This window comes from Aphelocoma coerulescens, chromosome 2, assembly GCF_041296385.1.
Source record: "Aphelocoma coerulescens isolate FSJ_1873_10779 chromosome 2, UR_Acoe_1.0, whole genome shotgun sequence".
Classification (NCBI taxonomy): Eukaryota; Metazoa; Chordata; class Aves; order Passeriformes; family Corvidae; genus Aphelocoma; species Aphelocoma coerulescens.
Genome location: NC_091015.1, coordinates 55,219,579 through 55,240,112, shown reverse-complemented (window position 1 = coordinate 55,240,112; position 20,534 = coordinate 55,219,579). Strand labels below are relative to the sequence as shown.

The 20,534-nt window shown below is 35.4% G+C and overlaps 1 protein-coding gene across 17 annotated transcripts in view; it reads right to left on the bottom strand.

Moving 5' to 3' along the window:
- The window catches only part of BBS9 (Bardet-Biedl syndrome 9), a 288,845-nt gene that overhangs the window by 228,861 nt on the left and 39,450 nt on the right, over positions 1-20,534 (bottom strand). For all 17 annotated transcript variants that reach the window (XR_011149049.1, XM_069007583.1, XM_069007584.1 and 14 more), the window contains 2 exons: positions 4,942-5,123; positions 1,583-1,659 (listed from right to left, as the gene is read on the bottom strand). Coding sequence is in view for 16 of the 17 variants with exons in the window: in XM_069007583.1 (XP_068863684.1) it covers positions 1,583-1,659; positions 4,942-5,123 (259 nt within the window). In the remaining variant the exon portion in view is untranslated. The remainder of the gene's footprint in view (positions 1-1,582; positions 1,660-4,941; positions 5,124-20,534) is intronic.

Below are 20,534 nucleotides of genomic sequence, written 5' to 3'. Positions count from 1 at the left end.
TTTTAATTTTATTTTATGCTTATATTTCATTTTTAAACAGGTCAGTCAGTACAGTTACAGAAAATGTTCCCATTTAAACTATTATAAAGAAACATTACTCTCACTTCTGCTATAATACCAAATTACTGACTTGAACTTACACCGTCTCATTATAAAAGAGTAAATTAAAAACAGTATAAGGGCCAAAGTTCCTAAGAAGTCAGGAAGATAATAGGCTTTCAGGGTTCTAGAAGTAGGACTTTCATTTGTACATTGTGCACCTTCTTCAGCTAAAAGAAGACAGACACTTTCATACTGGCTTGTCATGCTCTCTGGCAACCAGTGGTTGATTGTGAAACAATAGAAGGGGTATAAAGATATAGAACCCTTACCATACTCAGCTTTCAGAAATCACCTGGATTTCCTGGATCAGAGGCCACACACAGGAGGTGGTGTTAAATAACAGAATGGTCCTCCACTTGCTTATCTAATCAATATGTCTATATCCTCTTTGCTTCTATCACACACATTGCAATTTCAATCTTTTCACAAGTGCAGGAGTAGCATCGGAAATCCTGTCGTTTCCAAGGTAACTGCAGAAGCCCTAAAATCATTCCTACACTTGCTTATTGATCCTTCCCCACAAAGTATCTTATCAGATTTTTCTTTCCTAGGCAGCTACTGAAAGAACCCACAGAAAAGCTGACCACACAGGAAACTAAGATACGTGGGCAGATAAAGATTCAAGACTGTGGTTTGACTGATAGACTGAGTTACTTACATATGAAACAGACCAGTTGCATCTAGAAGGTTGAGCAAATGAGCACAGCAGCATTAGAGCATTCTGTGAACCTAACAGTTCTAAGCGTTGTGAAAGATTATTGCAGCTAGCCAAGACCATGTCAGACTGTTCTTTTTCCAACAGACAAGTGCTAGGACACTAGCACACATTTTAGAGAGGTCCATTTATCAAAGAATAATATCCTTGTGTATTTTTTAAACAGTAAGTAGCTGTGGAAAATTAGTTTTCCAGAAATTAGTGGCCAGAAATGGCTAATAATAGATGTCCTAGTATGTTCTGAAATGTTTGAAGAGTCTTAAAAGACAATATAAGCTCTCCCAAATCTTAATTTGAATAATTTTTGTAAACTACATACGTATACAACATGAATAAACTAATTAGGCTGCAACACCAAAGAATATTGAATGACAGCTTGGAGAAAGATTATTTCTTACAATGCAGCTTGAGTGGTTTGAGTATTCTGTCTTTGAAAGATCCGAGGGTTCTTCTACTGTTTCCCCCAATGTTAACAACTGCTCACCAGTAGAACTTCTCACCACTACAAAGTTAATCCAGATCCTAAGTTCTTGCTCACTTATGTTTGCTCAGCCAAGAATCTAAAGGTCCCCAGACAGAAGATAAATAATTTTAGTAATTCTAGTTAAAATCTTTAATAAAAGTGGGTTCTAATTGATATAAAACTAAGGGCCATGAAGCTCAGTCCCACAAATATAAATAATAATCACTATGCATGATCAATCATTATTTACTCATGTGAAACCAATGTTCTCAGAGTAATCTCCTTTTTTAACAGGTACATACAGATTCTTCATCCAAATCAGGTGAAACTTCTGCTGTGACAGTTACATCTTTCTGTTTTTCAGATTCAGGCAAAACATCTGGAAGAAAAAGAAAAAAGCAAAAGCAAATCAGTTCTCCTTTAAGAAACATTCAACTATATTTCTAAAAATAATACAATTTCAACATCATCAAGTCTCAAAGTTACATATCTACATCTACTAGTGTAAAGAAAAAATAGCAATGCATATGATTTTGGAAACTTCCAAAGAAGCTTCACGATTTTATTAGATTTCTACAGACAGCTTAAACCTGGATCTCATTCTGAGTTTCTGATTTACATATGAAAAAGGATTTAGATGCATTCTGTAACAAGATTTTACACATAATATCCATGATCTTCAGAGACTGTAAGGTATTTTTAAACTTTTGTCCTCACATGTATATGCCAATATACTTATGATGAATAACTACCTCCAAAATAACACACCACACATCTCACGGCACTTTCATCTAAATAATTTGATAGGGAATATGTTAAACAAAGAAAGATTCTCTAACAGTCTAATCTTCAGCAAATTTCTCTGCATTAGGAGGTATATCAAAGTTTTATGTATAGACCATTACATGTGGCTTGATTAAAATATGTTACCAGACGATTCCCAGGACTATCAACATGCAAGGTAAAGAATGCTACAAACTCACTGATATCCATGATACAAAACCTAATGCCGATTCATACATGCAAAAAAAAAGTTATACAAATTAAAGTCTTAAAAACCATGAGGAATTACATAACCTTCTCTTAACAGTCTGGAAGTACAGCTCTAGGCTATTTGCATTTTTCTGAAAAGCACTTCTGTTTTCTAACATACTAAATGTATCGGAAAATGAAAAATCTGAACAGGAAATACATAGTTCCTAAAGTAACAACGAGTAAAGAGTTGATGTAAAGGGACAATTAACATACCAACTGAATAACTGAGAGCATGAGCACATTCAGAAAGCTGCAAGAATTTTATTACACACAGGGTCCTGAAAATGACCTAGAACTAGCAGACAGTACATTATCTCTTCCTAACAAGAGGGTCAAGGGAACAGATTTTGATGAAGACAGAAAATAAGTATTCATTTTATTGTGCTCAGAGAGAAATGCCTCCCTTTACTACAAGAAAGAAAAGCAAAACCTAAATACATCTCTCCAATACCACATAGAAAAGAAGTTTAGGCCTGTTCATACTGCCAGAATTGCAAAGAACTGGTTCTGCCAATTACATACAGCTCAGCACAGTCCATTCTTTTTCTATCCCTTCTTAATCATTTCTCTTCTGGTTGCTTCTTCAAGCTAACTATGATGCAACCTCTGTCATACAGTCATTTTTCTATCAGAAGTACAACAGAGATCACAATCAAAGTTTACATATAAGTATCAGCTTTTTGTTACTATTAAACTGAGCCAAAACACGTTATGTTTAATCACTTATGTCGTCCAGACTGATGCAAGTAACATTAGATTTAAGTTAGTATAACAGTTAAGATTTTAAAATATTTCATCAGTTTGTAACGTAAATCCTTATTCTTTGAAATGTATAAAACAGCTTAAGTTCAACAGTTTAATGGTCAGCACTGGACAGAAATACAAGACATTTATGGAAATAACTACTCTAAGGTTTTTTTAATACAATGACCTAATTCTAAATACCTTCCACGTTTGAAAGTCAAAATGAAACAAAGAAAAATTATTTCCATATATGGGTAGATACTTTCAAAACAACACAAGCTCTTACTGCACAAGCATGAATTCAAAAGACAGGAAAGTCAACGGGTCATTTTAAGGATTGTGCTTAGAAGTAACTTAATGGCAACCAAGGTTCCAGCTGAAGTTGTAAGAAAAAAAGGCCAAAATGAAACAATGCCAAAACATCCAAAATTGACAGGCATTCTTCATAAGTAAAATGTTTTGTTGTATAAAAAGATTCTCCTACAAATTTTACATCCAGTTAAAGCCAAACACATCATCATTAGGGCATCTCTCCACAACAAAAAGAGCATTCATAAAAACTCATCTGAAAACACCACTTAGATCAGATTAGACAAATCGAAGAAGAAAAAGAAATTCAGAAGAAGAAATGGTGAAAAAAATCAACAATATTCATGGTAAGCTTGTCATTCATACCATGACATTTAGTACAAAATTTTAAAAGGACAGCTACAGTTCCTTTCTCTCTCTTTAGAGCTTCCACACAACATGTTGAAACTAACAAGCTAAAGTTGATTCACTTCAAATGGATTTGTTCTTTCCATCATGTTATTTTTTCCTTTGGTTATGATAGACAGACAAAATTGTCAAATACCAGTAAGGATGGACTGTGGTAAAAATCAGTGGAATTTATCCACATCCATATGCTAAATAATACATTACTGGGTTTGGAAAATTAAAATCCTGATATTAGTCTACCATGATAATGGATGAAATTACATGTAATTACAAAACAAAAATATCTTTGTGTTGTAGAATCAAACTCATGCCTGCAGATAAATAATTTTTATTTTCTAGGAATTTCATCTGCAAGCTTTTTCACTTTTTTTTTTTTTTTTTTTACACAGAAAGCCATGACCGTTTCTTTAATGTATTTTAAGAATCTGCTAACTATCATCAAAGAAAAGATTTTAATATTTTCCTTCTATCTGTTGAAGATTTTTCCACAGTTTCCTGTAAAATCACATGCTTCCAATTCCAGGAGCAAGTCAGGCTGTTTAAAAACTCAGTTATGAAAACACAAACTTTGAAGGATCTCTGTAGAAATTGCATGACCTTACTTGAATAAAATCAACCCAAGTTATTAGCAATGTATATAAATTCCAGAACTTATCATCATCAGCTATGTGGGTAACAATATTTCATTATGTTCTACAAATAATCTTTTTAATAGTTAAACCAACAGAAAAGTTGCTTTAAAAAAAGTCTTTTTTTGTTAATTTCATAACTTAAGAAGTCATTTGTAATAATAAATCAGAAATTTGGCAATACTTTTACACTCTCTGAAGCCTAACTACATCAGATTGTTGAAATTCTTCAAGTTTTCTTCTTCTGGGTGGTTCACGCACTGTCAAGTTTTTATTCTGAACCCTTGCCCTAGTGAGAATTATCTGCAACCTGACATAAACATCTTGAACCTCCCAACAGCATTATGAAAATACAAAGAAAAAAACATTTATCCAAAAGCCTTACAGTTTAGGATTTTATTTATTTTTCTTAAATACTAAATTTTCTACAGAAATGTAACTGTGGGTAAAGTCTGAAAACAAAATATTTTAAAGTGCTAAAAGGAAAGTCAGGAATATAAAAGTATGTAAAAACACAGAATAAGAAAGAAGTATACCTTGTGTTTTTGTGGCCTCCCTGATGATTTTCTGAAGCTCTTTCATTTCAGCATTCATTTCTTCATAGTTTATTTCCCTAGAATCAACCTTAGGAGCCTGGAAGAGTGAAGGATCAGTTCCAAGGTATGAACACTGAAGATGCCCATCATCACTCAGAGTGACTATAACACCCTTCAAGTCTCTGCACAAAAAAATAAAGCTTACTAAGAAATTGGGAAGAATCACAGAGGCAATAACTACATTTATTCCTTAATTCAGACATGTTTATTAATATTACTCCCACTTATTGCAATCATACCTAAGAATGGATTTGTGTTAGCTGACTAAAGGACCCCCAAAATCTGTGAACCTGTACAATCAGAAGTAATGGAAAGGATCAGAACAAACAAGCTGAATAGACCAGACAATTGTAACCTATTTACTCATTTAAGTCTTTTGAAGTTGCAATATTTAGGTGGATATGCAGGAAAAGGAATTTGCTAAATGGAATATCAAGTAAGTGAAGGGAAGGGAAAGAGGGGTTAGAAGAAATCATGAACAGATGGAAGATGCTCACAAAGAAGACAGCTTTAGGGCTTTGATGGTATCGATAGCTCCCCTAACCAATTCTTTGGCCACTATTGCAGCTACTGTGCTGGCTTCAAACCCTGGCTGGCTGTTCCCTGCAGTATCCTTCTGAAAGGAAACCACATGGATCCAGAGCATTTCCCTTACATTCCCCTGAATCAATACAACTGAGTGTTTTATCAGCTACACTATAGTCTCTTCTCTCTCAAGGGAAAAGTACTTCATTGCTCCTACAAAAATCTCACTCGTTTTGTTTATCTGACCTGTACAATGCAAATGCAAGATTTAGGAAAGTATTTAACAAACTATGAGATAATAGGGACTATTGCCAGCATTTTGCTTAGTTTGAAAGTTATTCCTAACAGAAGAGAAACTGAACAGTAAAGACCAACATAGATGTTAACAGCAAATGCTAGGAGAAAGCTAACTTTCACTTTATTTTTTAAAATGCCTACTTTTAATTAAATTAAAAGCCTGTATTCACTTTCATAACCACGACATTACACATTCATGCCAGTAATTTGCTCTTATTCCATCCTTACAATATCATATAGCAGATGCTGCCTTTGCATCAAACACACTGCCATAAAAAGCAAAGATAGATCAAATTTAATTCTTAGATATAAAAAGTGATTTGGACAAGAAGGCCTAATTCACTATCCCACTAATTAAACCCTCATAAAATACTGCATTTATAGAAGTGTTCAAGCTATAATTCATATAGAATTAACAAAAATTCTTTTAACTTACACACACTGATACCTTTCTAATGCCTCCTCTAGTACAATACTCATTAAAAGGCAGGTAGCTATATAAAAGAAACAGAATGTTCTCTGGTTTCCTACATGGTCTTGTAGCATGGCTCCAGAACACACAGATAGGAAACCTCAATCCAAAATTTTCCATGGTAATAGTAATTATGAAAGCCAACAGATGTCACAGATTAATTTTGATCACTGAAGGTCCAATTGTACTGTCCAAAATGTCTTTTTATAGCACACTAAGGCCACAATCCTGGTGGAGGTTTTACAACTGCAATCAAATAATCTGGAAAAACTGTGCTGTAACTGAGATCATCTGAACCCTGTACAGTTATAACTGCACACAGGAATGAAGACCCTACTGGGCACTATACAAATAAGTAATTGCTGTAGATAAGTTTGAGCTTTCTCTTTCTACAGAATGCAATTGTTACTCAGTGAAAGAAATAAATCTCCTTGTTGAACCATGAATGTATGGAAACTGCTTGTGAGGTTTTTTGGACAACAGGTACCTCCAGTCAGCCCTTCACTGAAGCTGGAACACGCAAATCTGAACTGCGTTCTGGAACAGAACACACACAAAAGGGCTCAAACACAATGTTCCCCTTACCTACTATACAAGTCCATCTTAAACAGAAACAGCCTTCTTTTTGGGGACTACTGCTTACTGCCACAGAAATTTTTAACCACCACTGCAATTTTTAACACGCATTTTTTTAGCATTCGCTACAAAAACTGTAATAGGAAGCTGTCTTTGTGAACACCATAAGGCTGCAGATGCCAAGACTCCCCCAACAAATACTTGAAGAAAAGAAAGTGGAAGGCTGAACACTGATTTTCAACTTATATATCCAGTATCCGTGTTAGCAGCCATCCTGTGAATGTCATGACTTTTTCGTGACCTGTGAGCTTGGGTCACAGCATCCTAAAGGGATTTTCTGACAAACTTTAAACTATCAGCAGGAACTGGAACTAAGCATGAATCCTGGTTTCTCTCACTACTTGAATATTTGTTGTTGACTATAGTTGGTTTCCTTGCTCTGGATAGGGTCTGTTGTTTGAATTACATGCAGAACCGTTCATCCTAATTTTCTTACACCCAAAAAGCTCTGTACAACACAAATCTGTCCTGCATTTACAGAGTTCTGGATGGCACATGAAACAAATACATTGGGCTAACCCTGAGCTCTCAATATGAACAACGCTAGGAGACAGACTATTATGAATACTTGCACCACAACACAATCTAAGTAAGGTATGCAAATAACACCTAATGTACAGGATTTTTGTTAACACCTGACAAACGCTTGCAAGGAGCTTTGCCATATTGGTCAGGTGTTACAGTGCGGATACTGCAACACGTGTATCAGTCAATGAGGCCCGTGGAAAAGAAAAAAAGAAATATATACAGACCGATTCTTGGTGGATGTTTCAGAGATGTTTATTTCCCCAGCCGCATGGCCGGGATCTGCTGAGGAACTGCACATTCACGGGACCCGAGGGTCCCTGCCCGCACAGGGGAACACAAACCAACCAATGGGGAACAAGGCTGACCTGGGGCAGGGAAACCCTGTGTGTCTGTGCCCTCAGGGCCCCTCTCCCAGGACCACATGGCAGGCGGAAGGCCCCGACAGTCAGGGGCGCAGCAAAGTCTTCAAAAATGGGGCATTGTTGAGGCAGATGTTATCATGCTACTAAATACACTGCTCCACACTTTGCTATCAAATTACAAAAAAAAAGACCTTTTTTTTTTTTTTTTTACAGAAAAAGGGCTACAACAAGAGAAATAGCATCAGGAGCTTTTTCCACAACTGGAGAAAGAAAACTTCTGAAACAAGACAATTTCTAGAATTGCCCAGCAACGGCTTTGGACCATCTTAAAACTTTTTCCCAAAGTTTTGCATCTGTTAATCTAATAAGGAAAGTTCCATGAGGACATCTGAATGTAAATCAAAAGAGCATGAAGAAATATAGCTACAGAGTTAGCAATAAATCTTTGATGATATACTACTAAGGCATAATACATTCAAAAGTGGTTTGTAAATACAGTCCTTCCTGTATACAATTAAGATGGCAGTCATCTGCAGCTAATTAGTCTGTCAAATGAGATAAATTTAAATCAATGAGGTGATTTACCTATGTACATTATACTTTGCTTAACTTCTGAGTTTATGTCAGCATTACAAAATGCACATTCAGAAGCTCCACCTTAAAGTGAACTCATTTCAACCAACTTTCCCAATAGTCATGACATCCTTGAAGTCTGCACTATCTCAGAGGTAAAAGCATTACTTTAAGAAAACAGCATTACAAATTATACTTTTCCTTTGCTTCAGTTAGTGTTCTGCTGGGTCCCAAGAAGATTGTTCAACATGAAACATACAGAAGTATAAAAAAGCCTTTTGTAGTAATCTTTCCTAGTTAAAAGCTGTCCATGAATTTGCATATCAATAGAAGCAATAAGAAAAATATGGGTAAGCAGTTCTAACATATTTTTTTATAATACATTTATTTCTCTGTTGGAATGTTTGTCAGCCAGTCAAAATTGCGTTATTTTCTCAATCTTTTTTTAACATTAGTTAAGGACAGCTGGGGGAAGGGAAGCATATTTAACAGTTTTACAGTAGTTTCCTCACAGCTACTGCTCTCACACAATATCCCTGCAAATACCATTACTTCATTTGGCACATTTTGCATACAATCTGGAATTTCAATTTCTTGTTAAATTTCTTTTATTGTAAGCTATTTTTTTTACTATGTATCACACAATAGTCAGAGTAATAGTAAATCTAAGGGGACATTTTAACAGTGAGGAACTCAAAAGTCTAAAACAAATTATTCTGATATCTAAAATAACTTTACAGTACAAAGCAGCTCCTGCACACATATGGTAATAATTTGAAAGACTATCTTTTATTGGATTCTGGTTAATAATAATGGCATATGCTTTTTGTATGTTTCTCTTACTAAACAAATTGCTCACAACATAGTTCTTGAAGAAATTAAAATGCTTTGCATGTTTCCAGTTATATAATACCAAACTGATCACTCAAACAATTGATCTAGAAGTTGAATCTGTAGTTCTGAGTTCTATTTAAATGACACATGCTAAGTTTTGGACAACTCTTAGAACAAGGTCTGGTTATTGACACCATTTACAGCTTTAATTATTTATATTTATAATAGCTCATAAAATTTCTACTTCAATTTCAGAAGCAGTCTTAATTGCGGTTAGTCATACCAACCATTTCAGAAAACAAGATTCTCTGCAATACTACCTTCTGTTCCTTATCAATAATGTATTTAAAAACTACTAAATTAGGAAACTAATTCCTGGAATTGTGCTCAAGCATTTTGAATCCATTCCTCTCATTTTATCACCCTTTGAGGTAATTATAGGCAAGAGCATACCTCAATAGCACTTTCTAGTTTAGTGCTTTGGAAAACCTAAATTATTCTACGTTTACTACCATTTCAGTGTCATTTGAAGCTGTAACTATGTGAAGTATTTGATAAAACACTGAAGGAAGATCAGACTAGGAGTAGCTAACTATAAGAATTTTCTAACATGAACTAATGGGAATAAAAGTAAAAAGCCCATCTTACTCTTATTAAATACGTACTCCAAAATCTAAAGTACACCCACAGCTGAATATTCAAAGTACATCCAGTGTGACTCAATGCCAGCTATTACTGATTCCTGACTGTTCTGCATATCCATGGAGCACTCTCAGGATTCTTTGAAATGCTTTCCTCAGTAAAAAAGTCTTGGTTCAACTTACATTAGAAGTAATGCTTGTACGTGTAAGCCTTCCCCATTCTGCTATTACACATGAAAACAGACAATCTAATTGCTCTCAAAAATTAAAACTCTTTTAAGACTTTTTATATTATATTTAACATACTTGGCACACTCTGCAGTGGGCATGCAAACAAATAATGTAAGTATAGTGCTCAAATATAGTTGTTTAACAATATATAATTATATTGAACAGCATTAAGTGGCTGCTTTACAGAAAAGCATTCTTCATCCTTCCCATTTCTATGATACCTTAGGATGGCTCAACTTAATAATATAAGATACAAATTTCATTTAAAAAGTTATGAAATAGATGCAAGAAGAAGAGGGAAACGAAACATGATTCCACCTTGAGAACAAATAGAAAAGAGGTTAAAAAAATAGAATTTATGACTAGAACAACTGGCCAACATTTATACCCTCTTATAAACACTAAAATACAGAGAGCCAGAACTGAGTAAAATCTGAATGTGGCCATTTTAAATGCCTGAAGAACTCTCCACCTTTCAGGTCTTGTATGGGTACTTTTGCTCCCTACTTGTGAGTGAAGACATCTCCACTAGCAACTTTACATGGTGGCACTACACAGCAAAACAATAAACTAGCCAGCACCTTACTGCAGGACAAACTCTGACCAGGCATCAGCTTTTGAAGTCCTCCTTATGTAGTTTTCTTTTCAAAAGAGACTCTTTGCCTAAAATGCCATCCAGCAACCAAATAAAAAGAAGTATTTTCCATCATACAGAACAAAAGAAGGGGGGAAAGAAAAAAAAAAAAAAAGGAAATTGACTGTTTTTACTTTTACTGCCAAGTTAAAACCAAGTACTACTCACAGAAGTTTGGGTCGGGGATCCTTTCTGCCAGAGCGCTACTGCCACCTGCGGGGCAGCAGAGCTTTCACACAGGTGAGCCCTGAGAGCTATCACGTCACATTATGTGAAGCAGGTGTGGGGGTTTTTTTACCAGGGTTAGTATAACAGCTTAACAGTTATTCCCTTGACACAAGGGAATCTTACCAGGCTAATATTTAACAATGTATGCCCTGGGACAGACATCCCTGCACGAGATAACCTTCTGGTCCCTCCAGGCAGGGGACACACACATCACACACTAACAGAGTCAGGCTAGGCATGAAATTTAAGCTCACACTACATCTTGCATACAAAATGTAAACTTTTATCTGAAGGATTAACCAACTTCGTTTCTTGTTGTTTTAGATATAAAATCAAAATTATTTCAAAAGCAACAAAATTTTTATTTAAAAATTAAAGCAGACAGCTGTACAAAATGCAGTTTTAAAGTAAAATTAGTATTTGTCAAAAAGCAGAATAAAAACAAAATATTCAGAGTGATGACACAGGCCTCCAGAAATATATGATCTTGCTTTAAGCAAAAAAAAAAAAATATAAAGAGAATTGAAGTTTAATGTATTCAAGGAAAAGTTCATAATTTACACATTGCATTTTGTATTACCACAGTTCCATATCTAAGAAACTTAGTGGCATTAGCTTAATTGAAAATGAACATGAGGACTGACAAGCAAATCTGATTACTTTAAGTAAGAGTGCAGCCTCTATGTCAGAGCTCTAAATAATAAGAAACAGGGGAAATTACATTGTGATTTCTCTATGACAGTACCAGCATTAGCAACAAGAAAGAAATTAAGACCAACTGTGACACACTTAAAGCATCTCCATCCTCCATTCTCTCTTGGGGCATATTTCTGCATTTGCACTTCCTTCATGTGAAATCTAAAATCTGTTTCAAGGCCAAGTTCCCCCACTAGCAGACAGGTATACAACAGCTTTCAAAGGCTGTACTAACAGCTATGCCACGTGAATTTAGAATATGGAGAGCCTCAAAAGTTTATCCTTCCACTAAGCCTTCTCTTCTCCCACTTCAAGATAGTGGTTAGAGTCCATATCATGTCAAGCAAGCTGGAGAGACCTCTAGTATCTCTGCTTCCAACATAAAAGAGATGCAAGGAGCTTCGCTTATAAAATCTACTCCCTAGTAAGTTTATCATTTTAGATAAAGCTTATTCTTAACTGTTGGCTTCGTATAAGATAGTACTGGGAGGTACACAAGGAAAATTAGACTATGCACAGATTATAAGAGGTTAACAAGAATAACCATAATGTGTCTTTAAAACAGATTTATTCTGAAAGTTTGAAGAATTACATAACTTTTAAAACACTCAAATTAGTTTACATCTCTTTCTCCTCACAGCTCCGTGCAAGTTTCAAAATTCGCCAGCATTTCTGTAAGGAATAAGTGTGTACACTATTACTTTTAACAATATTTTTAATTGTCCCCTCACCCTGTCTTGGAAAGAACAAAGCTGCTTTTTCAAAGCATCTCTAGCACTTGCACTGCTTGCTGCCTCTCAGCTCCACAGCTTGACATAAATGTCCCAAGTGCTCCTCCTTGTACAAAAAAAAGTCTTTCATGTTAACAGCATAATAATGAAAACATTCAAAATCAACAGACTGAAATTTTTCATAAAACTCTTTTTCAAACAAGATGTCCAGCACTTTCATGGGTAGAGTGTCAGAATATGTCCATAAACTCCAGCCAACTGCTCAATAACCAGCTCCAAGACTGAGAGTTCAGAACCTGATACAAGTTATATCCCATTCTGTCACAACAACTGGAACAGAGAAATAGTGGGTTAGCCAAAAAAACCCATGATATTTGTTTAAAAGCAAGGATCGTATTTAAAATACTGGAGGGGGAGTTACTTGCATTCTGGTTCTTGAGAATTTCCACTTTTAATGTTTTCTTTAGAACCATGAAGGTAGGAATATTTTAAATGTTATTCTAAAGTTGAAACCCTTACAAAGTCATATGACTGTAAAAAGTAGGCTTTTTGAAAAAGCAAGTGACATGCAATAAAGTTAGGAGAACTGGCAATATGGGCATGTGCTTAACATCATAGAGTAAACACCATTTAAAGCTATCTTGCTAGAAAGGCCAGTCCTGAATTACAGAATATGCTAGACATAGTACATGGCACCTCTATGTCTCTTTCAGGATTAGAATCCTACTAAAGTAAAAGAAATGCAGTCACATTCATATTTTGTGGCTAAGATACATAGATTAAATTTATCTCTTCAAAAAGGCTCATATTTTCTACTGCCATGTCTCAAAAATCCAGTGGCAAATCAGCGATGAGGAAAACAGATGCAATCTTTTTTTTTCCTTAAAAACATTTCCTTAAAATGCAATTATGTTAAGTATTATGTTAAAGATTCTAGAATTCTCTGCATTTAACTTCTCAGATCAGGCAACATTCTTACAGAACACTCAAATAAAAATTTATATATATACATGTATATAACTGAACAGTTCATACTGTGCGTCATAACTGGCATTGCTTCTATTACAGTACTACTATACAGAAAGGGAAAATCTTTCAACAAACTATAAAGTTTGATTCCTGCAGTTTTCTTTCCATAAAACTGTGTAATAAGTGCTAAGTTTTGCTGGGTTTATATGTAAGTTTTGCCATTTTTATACGGTGATTCTTTAAAAGTTGTGGTAGCTGTGGTGATGTCAGTTATAATAAGGAATAACAGATGGGCTACAATGAAGAGCAAAGTATTTTCAAGCATCTGGACAGCTAAAAAATTCAATGAGGGGAGTTTTATTTTGTCTCCATCCACTATTACCATATATGTGGTTGCACTTTTACACCTTATACACTTAATTCAACTACAATATTTCTCCATGCTTTTTCCAGTTAAATTCAGTTCCCATTCCTTTTCTACTGTTTGGAGAGCCCAGCTACATAGAGCACGTTCATCCAACCACCCAACATACTACAATTCTGTGCCAGAAATAAAGTTTTAATTTCAAGTTCATGATTGGACCAGGCCAATACTTTCTCACTTTCAAATTGATCGCAGATTTTAATATTCTTTTTAAAATATTGGAAGCTAAAATTTCATAAAAGCACATTTTTAACCAATGGCTATACACCAGCATTCTGAACTCCAATCATTTGATTCACCTACCTCATTTAAATTAAACTCATCAGTCTGGTGGGCTACATATGAGTTCAAATCTGGGAATTAATCCTGTTTCAAAACAAAGAATTTAAACCCTAGTTTATGTTTTTTTAAGGAGACAGGTTGCTGAATTAGAGAATTTTTATATAATTTTATTCAGATAAAGTGCCATGAAGTTACAAGCATGTTAACAATGTCAGGCTCAAGCTATTACTCACACACACAAGATAAGTCTTGTTCTGTGAAGCCAGTGAGCAACAGTCTACAGGGACTTCAAACCTCATTAGACCACTAAGCATACAAACCACACATATCTTACCAATCATTCTAATATTATGAACTACTAATAAATCAGAAAATCCAAAGGGAGCATTGTATCAAACATTTTTCAAAAAGGAAAAAAGGTGATTCTCTCCATTTGCTGCAATAACTAAAAATCTTTCTTGTTTGATACTGTGGTAAAGATAGGACTGGTTTTAAATGCAATAAACACAATGAATATCTCTTTCAGCAGAGTGTTCCCCTTCAAAATGCAAACTGATGGGCAATGCTGAAGTGCAGCAGCACATGTCATTTGGCTTATGCTTCAAGTGCATTGGAGGTGGTGTAGGGACCATCTCTACTTGTCGGAGTCACCAGACCCATAATTCTCAGCCTTGCAGTCAAGCTACAGACTAATGGGAAGAGACTGGATAGGAACAGAGTACTGTAACACACAGTAAGGTACTAAGTCATAAAACCCACACAACCCTTCCTCACCTATTCTTTCCCACCCGGGGTTAAAGTACTGGGAATTTTTCTGCAGACATTTGTCCTTTTAGTGAATCATTTTTAGCAGAGTAGGAGTAAAGTGGTAACTCAGTACATAGCAAGAAATTATTGGTTTAGTAAATTAGAAGTCACTGTTTTTAAAACTAACTTGTATGTTAAAATATTGTAAAATACTCTTTTGCAATGCACCTGTGTAACTGTAACACAAGTGGGGATATCCTGAGAGACAGGAAAGTGCAGTAGTCCTGGCTATCAGCACACATGAGACAATAGAATATTCGAACACTTATTAACATGATTACATAGAAAATTAAATCTCAGTCCCTTCATTAGTCAAATAGTCTCTGCTTCTTTATTATTTATGCAAGGGGAGAGACTCATACAAGAACAACATGACAAATTTTAGATGTAATGATTCACTTTATTTTGTCTTATAAGTAGTAAGAAAATTGGACCCTACTATAGCAACTTAAATCAATAATCTTGCAGTGATTCAGTAAGCCGCAGTATTTTCTGCATCTCAGCCTACACAATGCAACTTTAAAGTAATAAATTTAAGTCTCTAATTCAGCAAAATCAAACACGGAACTGCATACATCAAAAAATGAACACCAACAGCCTATGGGTAGCTGGTTTTAAGAGATGGCTGATTAATATATTACTGTGTGACACAGTCATAATGGGCCCATGGTTCATATACCAATATTAGGAGTTCAGGCATGATCCCGACTGCAGTGATCATACTTGGAGAAGCTACAACAAAAAATTACCTCAGTAAATTTCAAATAGCATAGCTAGTTGGAGTGCTAGCAACTCACAGAATGAAATCACTTCTTGATTGCAAACTGAGCAAAACAGAATCAGTGGGGATTCTGTGGGACCCTGTGATGTATTTATGGGATCACTCTTCCAAATAAATCTAGGCAAACTTGAAGTTCATAAAGAGTCGAAGTGTGGATAAAGCTTGCTAAGTAACCTTGCTTGCCATCTTGAACATATAAAGTCTACTTTATTTCCTGACTTTTCAATAGTTACTTTTGTTTAAAAAATAATTTTTTTCCCCTTCTCAAATAATGAAAATCTATTTACTAGCTTAACTCAAGATAAAAGGTTTAGTCCTGGAAATTTAATATTTTAAGAAATCCAGAAATTCTAATTCTTTGGAGGTGATAAATTACTTCCACATAAAAAAACCTTTCCAGACCTTATATTTCCTCTTCAGAAAACACGCTGTTCCATTACCAAGTAAAATGATATTTATCTGTCAAATAAATGGAAGTGAAAGCCAATATTCTAGCTACTTTCACCAACTTGTCCATACCTGTCAACCCCTGGTAATAAAAGTAACTTCACATTTTACAAGGCACATGCATCATTATGTGGGTTATTTGTTTCAAGAATCTTTCTTCCATGAAGAACAGTTCTTCTGCTCACAGAGAGGTACATACAAATGGTCACAAAAGAAAATTGGTTACTGTATTCTAATTCCCAGATGTAGCTCCTAAAAACATGAGGCACTACATATGCAAAGCATCCAATTACCTTTGGACAAGTACTACAGAATCACAGAATATGCTGAGTTGGAAGGGACACACAAGGATCATCAAGTCCAACTCCTGGCCCCACACAAGGCAACAGTCTGCACAACTGACTCTATAACGCCACAAGTTTTGAGGTAATGTGTCACAAATGTGGGAAATTAAATCACAATTTGCCATATTCAGAACACCAAACACAAATTTCACAAATCTCAGCCTCACTACAGTGGCTCTAAATTTTTTCTTTTGGGTATTACTAACAAAATTCTAATGTGGCTGAAGGGGAAAACATCCTTCATTCAAACATTAGGTTTGCTGATAAACTGGTGCCTAAAGCAGTAACAGTCTCCAGTAGAATAGAGAGGGAAGAAATACCTTTCCCACAACACATCCCCTAAACTCTGAGGTTGGCTTCCTGTTAGAACTCTGCCTGCTGATAAATTCCACATCATGAAATCAACATTTTTTGCGATATGGATACCACCAGACTTAATTTCTTGGTGGACAGACAAAAGCACAAATAATCAAAATTAAAGACATCATGAAACACTGATTTGAAGAAAACAGGTATTTGAGCAAGTTTGCAGTCCGTTTCTCTTTAAAAGAAAAAAGTCGGGCTACCTTTTAGCATTCACAGGCTTATCAGATAAAACTTGAAGATTGTATACAAACAAAACCAAGCAGTAAAGTGGAGAGTAGTGAACTTTAAAAAGGTTAAGAAGAAAAAAAAGTCCCCAATTTAAAGGCTTCATGCTTTCCTAATGGCAAAACACAGGTTCATAACTTGGTAGTAATCAAAACAGAAAGCCCTTTCCTGAGACTACATCCAAAATCTATATATGTGTATATATAATAATCTATGTGTTTTAACTCAACCCACACTGGCATTTCAGATGTTTGTGACAGAAATAGCCCAGAGGCTGACAACACAAGCTATTTTGCTTCAGACTGAATGCACCTTAACATAGTATTCTAGTTTCAGGCCAACCAGGACAGAGTAATCAATACTCAGTGCAATCTATCAGTCATTAAAAGATGTACTCTTAGAAACAGCTCTGCCAAGTGCCAAATAAATAGAAAAGTAGTTGTCTAAGTCTTACAATCTACTCCAAGGACCTTTTATGGTCAAGCATATGGAGACAGAATAATTCAGATACAGAAAAACAAATACAACTTGTGATGGGCTCACAAAAAGTGAGAAGAGGGAGAAAGAGACAGAGAGAGAGAAATCTTAACACAATCTCAAGAAGCATCAACCAGTGACAAATTCATAGAATTTATAATCCATAAGTGTAAGAGATAGTGCTCATGAAACTTCTTTTCAAAGGAGATGTGGAGGTACAAAGAAGATCTTAGAAAAGAGGTTTCTCATGAAACAGAAAAATGGAAACTCAAGGGCAGGAAAAAAGGGAATGGACTTTAAAGTCAATGCTATGAAGATACATAATCCTGATGGGTACCAAGCAAATACTGCTGCTTGCAACTACCATTTCAACACTGCAGTTTTGAGCAGAGTAGGAATTCTTGTCATTCCTTTCTGTAACTTTCCTAGATTTGCAGTATATGGAAAGCTTCTCTTCAAACCACTCTAGAAAGGTTTGGGAGGGGCTGTTTGTGGATTTGGTGGGGGGATGTTTGGGGTTTTTTAATCAACTCTGGCAGAACATCTAAACCATTTTCTTCAAGAGTTTCAGCTTCAGTGAGAATGTGTTTGCACAGCCATAACTTGAAGGATAACAACACAGGACAAGCAAAAATATAACTGTTTAAGCAGGCTTACCCATGGGAAGATAAATTTGTACTGAGACAGAGACCTAAGCAGTTTAAATTAATTGAAATTGTCAGTGCAAGTAGTTACACTTATGAAGCAATCCAGGCAGTGTTAAGTATGTAAGAGGGCCCTTGACATTAAAAATATGTCAGAAACTGTAATTAATATACATTAACAGAACTAAAATATAAACTTTCAACAAAATAAGGGACAAACTTCTATAACAATGACTAGAACTGAACTTCCAGTTCAGACTAGTTATAAAGACATTCGGGTAAAACCCAGAATAAGATAAACTCTCAAAATTTTGCCTACAGTTCAAGTTTCTGATCACAAACTTTTATAGCAAATTTGCAATTTCCTGACACAGAGGTTTTAACAGAAGGCAAAAAAGTATCATTTAACAGCTTAAAAATACCTAACTTTTAGAGGGCAGTACCTAAAGATGTTCTAAGTAACCGCTTGTCTTTGATTCTATTTTTCCTTTCATGTTTCTGAAAATGTGATGGAAAACAAGCAGTTTGTACTGGAATTTAATCCCAAATGTTGTAGTGAATTATCTTTATTTACATACTGGTATTGCAATAGAGAAATAATGTGTCTCATGTTATGTTAAGGGGAAAAATCAATTCATAAATAATAAGGAGGGGCATACACTAGAACCACAAGCTGCTTTTGTGAGGCAATCACTACTTCTGCCACAAGGGATTTACATAAAATAGCTTCTAATAGGGCTTTTCTTATACAGCAAGGCAGAGTTACACCTTAGAAGTAACAGACATTATGCCAAGGAGAAAATACAAATGAATATGTCTGAACTGTAGAGACAGCTGCTTTCAGAATGCTCCCTTTGCTTTTTAAGTATTATTGTTTTAAAAGTGAAGAAATTAATTAATTGGCATACATCATATTTAAGGCCCTTCAGTCTTTCAGCAGTGTAGGATTAACAACTTTATGCTTATTAAAGTCCTTAATATTATTTATGTTACACTAGTGCTGTGCTCAGAGGCCCCAACTAAGACTGAGGTCTCTCTTGAGTACAAGAAAATCATTATCACATTGACTCACAAAGAATTCCCTTTCAAATTATTTTTAAGAAACACCAAAACAAACACATATGCCCTGTTTAAGCCAAATTACTATCTCTACAAGCTTTACTACAGTTTAGCTGTTCAGCTCATGTTTTCTTTTTTTAATGCCAGAAGGAAGTACAAGCATACTGCATATTTTTCAATAGACAGACAAAAGCATAGCTCAGAAACACACAGCCCTGGACCTCTTCCTGCCTTTCAGGCCACTGGGTGTAGGCACACACATGTTCCTTCATTTATCAGTACCTCTGTAAAGAGGTCTGCATAACTAGATTGCTGTCTCTCTACCTGCAAAAGAGCACAACCCCAAGTCAAACCCTGGCATTAGTAGGTCTGTGGGAATTCAAAATCTAGCTAGCAAACTGAGCTGGGACAGATTTAGGCTCTCAAATTTCTCCCTAATATCAAACTTCTGAGTGTTGAAGTTCACAGGGAACAGGCAGAATCTGCATAAACATTTTAGACAAATTATTGAAACAGATGATTCAATATAATGAGTTTCCAAACAAGTAATTGTATATACAAATGTTAGTACAATCTGCTGTTATAAAAATCAATGTTTTTTTCAAATTTTTGTAAAACAAAAATTTTTCCCGTACTTCAAAAGCTCTACTGTCATATCCTGCATAATTAACTTCTGGGTTATACTAAGTGGCCCACTGAGACTGTTCATTATATTTCACTTGTTAAGACCTGATGGATGAAAGCCAGCCCAACTCTCTCCAGAGTCTAAAAAAAAAATAAACTATGAATAATTTTAAAAAAAATAGGTATCTATTAGTAACAAACAAAACACAAATATCCCTCAGATTACTCTGCACAAGTCACTAAAGCTACTTAGTCAGATGTTGCATTTCCATTAGTTTGGAGGTAAAATGCTTGGTTTATGGTCAAGTGTTTAGCAATCCAGCATTTGTTGGCCCAGCAGCCACCAGCCTGCTGGGGATCAGAAGATTTATGTGACAAGGATACTCCTACTGCATCCCCTATGGTCATAGACACTGGGCAACCAGCACCCAGCCCAGCTCTGGGGGCACACAGTACAGGCAAAATTCAATTGTATAAAAACACTGGCTGAACCTTTCTGTAGTTTGCTTATTTCAGTGACAGTCATGGCGCAAGTTCTAAACATGTCCTACCTTCTCTTCGCCCAATCCCCCACCCAACCAGTTTTTCCCTGATCTTATGGTTCTTTTACAAAAAGTTTTGGTCTGTTGCAGTGCAGCCCTGGGCAATTTAAACAATTCCTTAATTTCCATAATTTAACACTGGATTTTAATAATC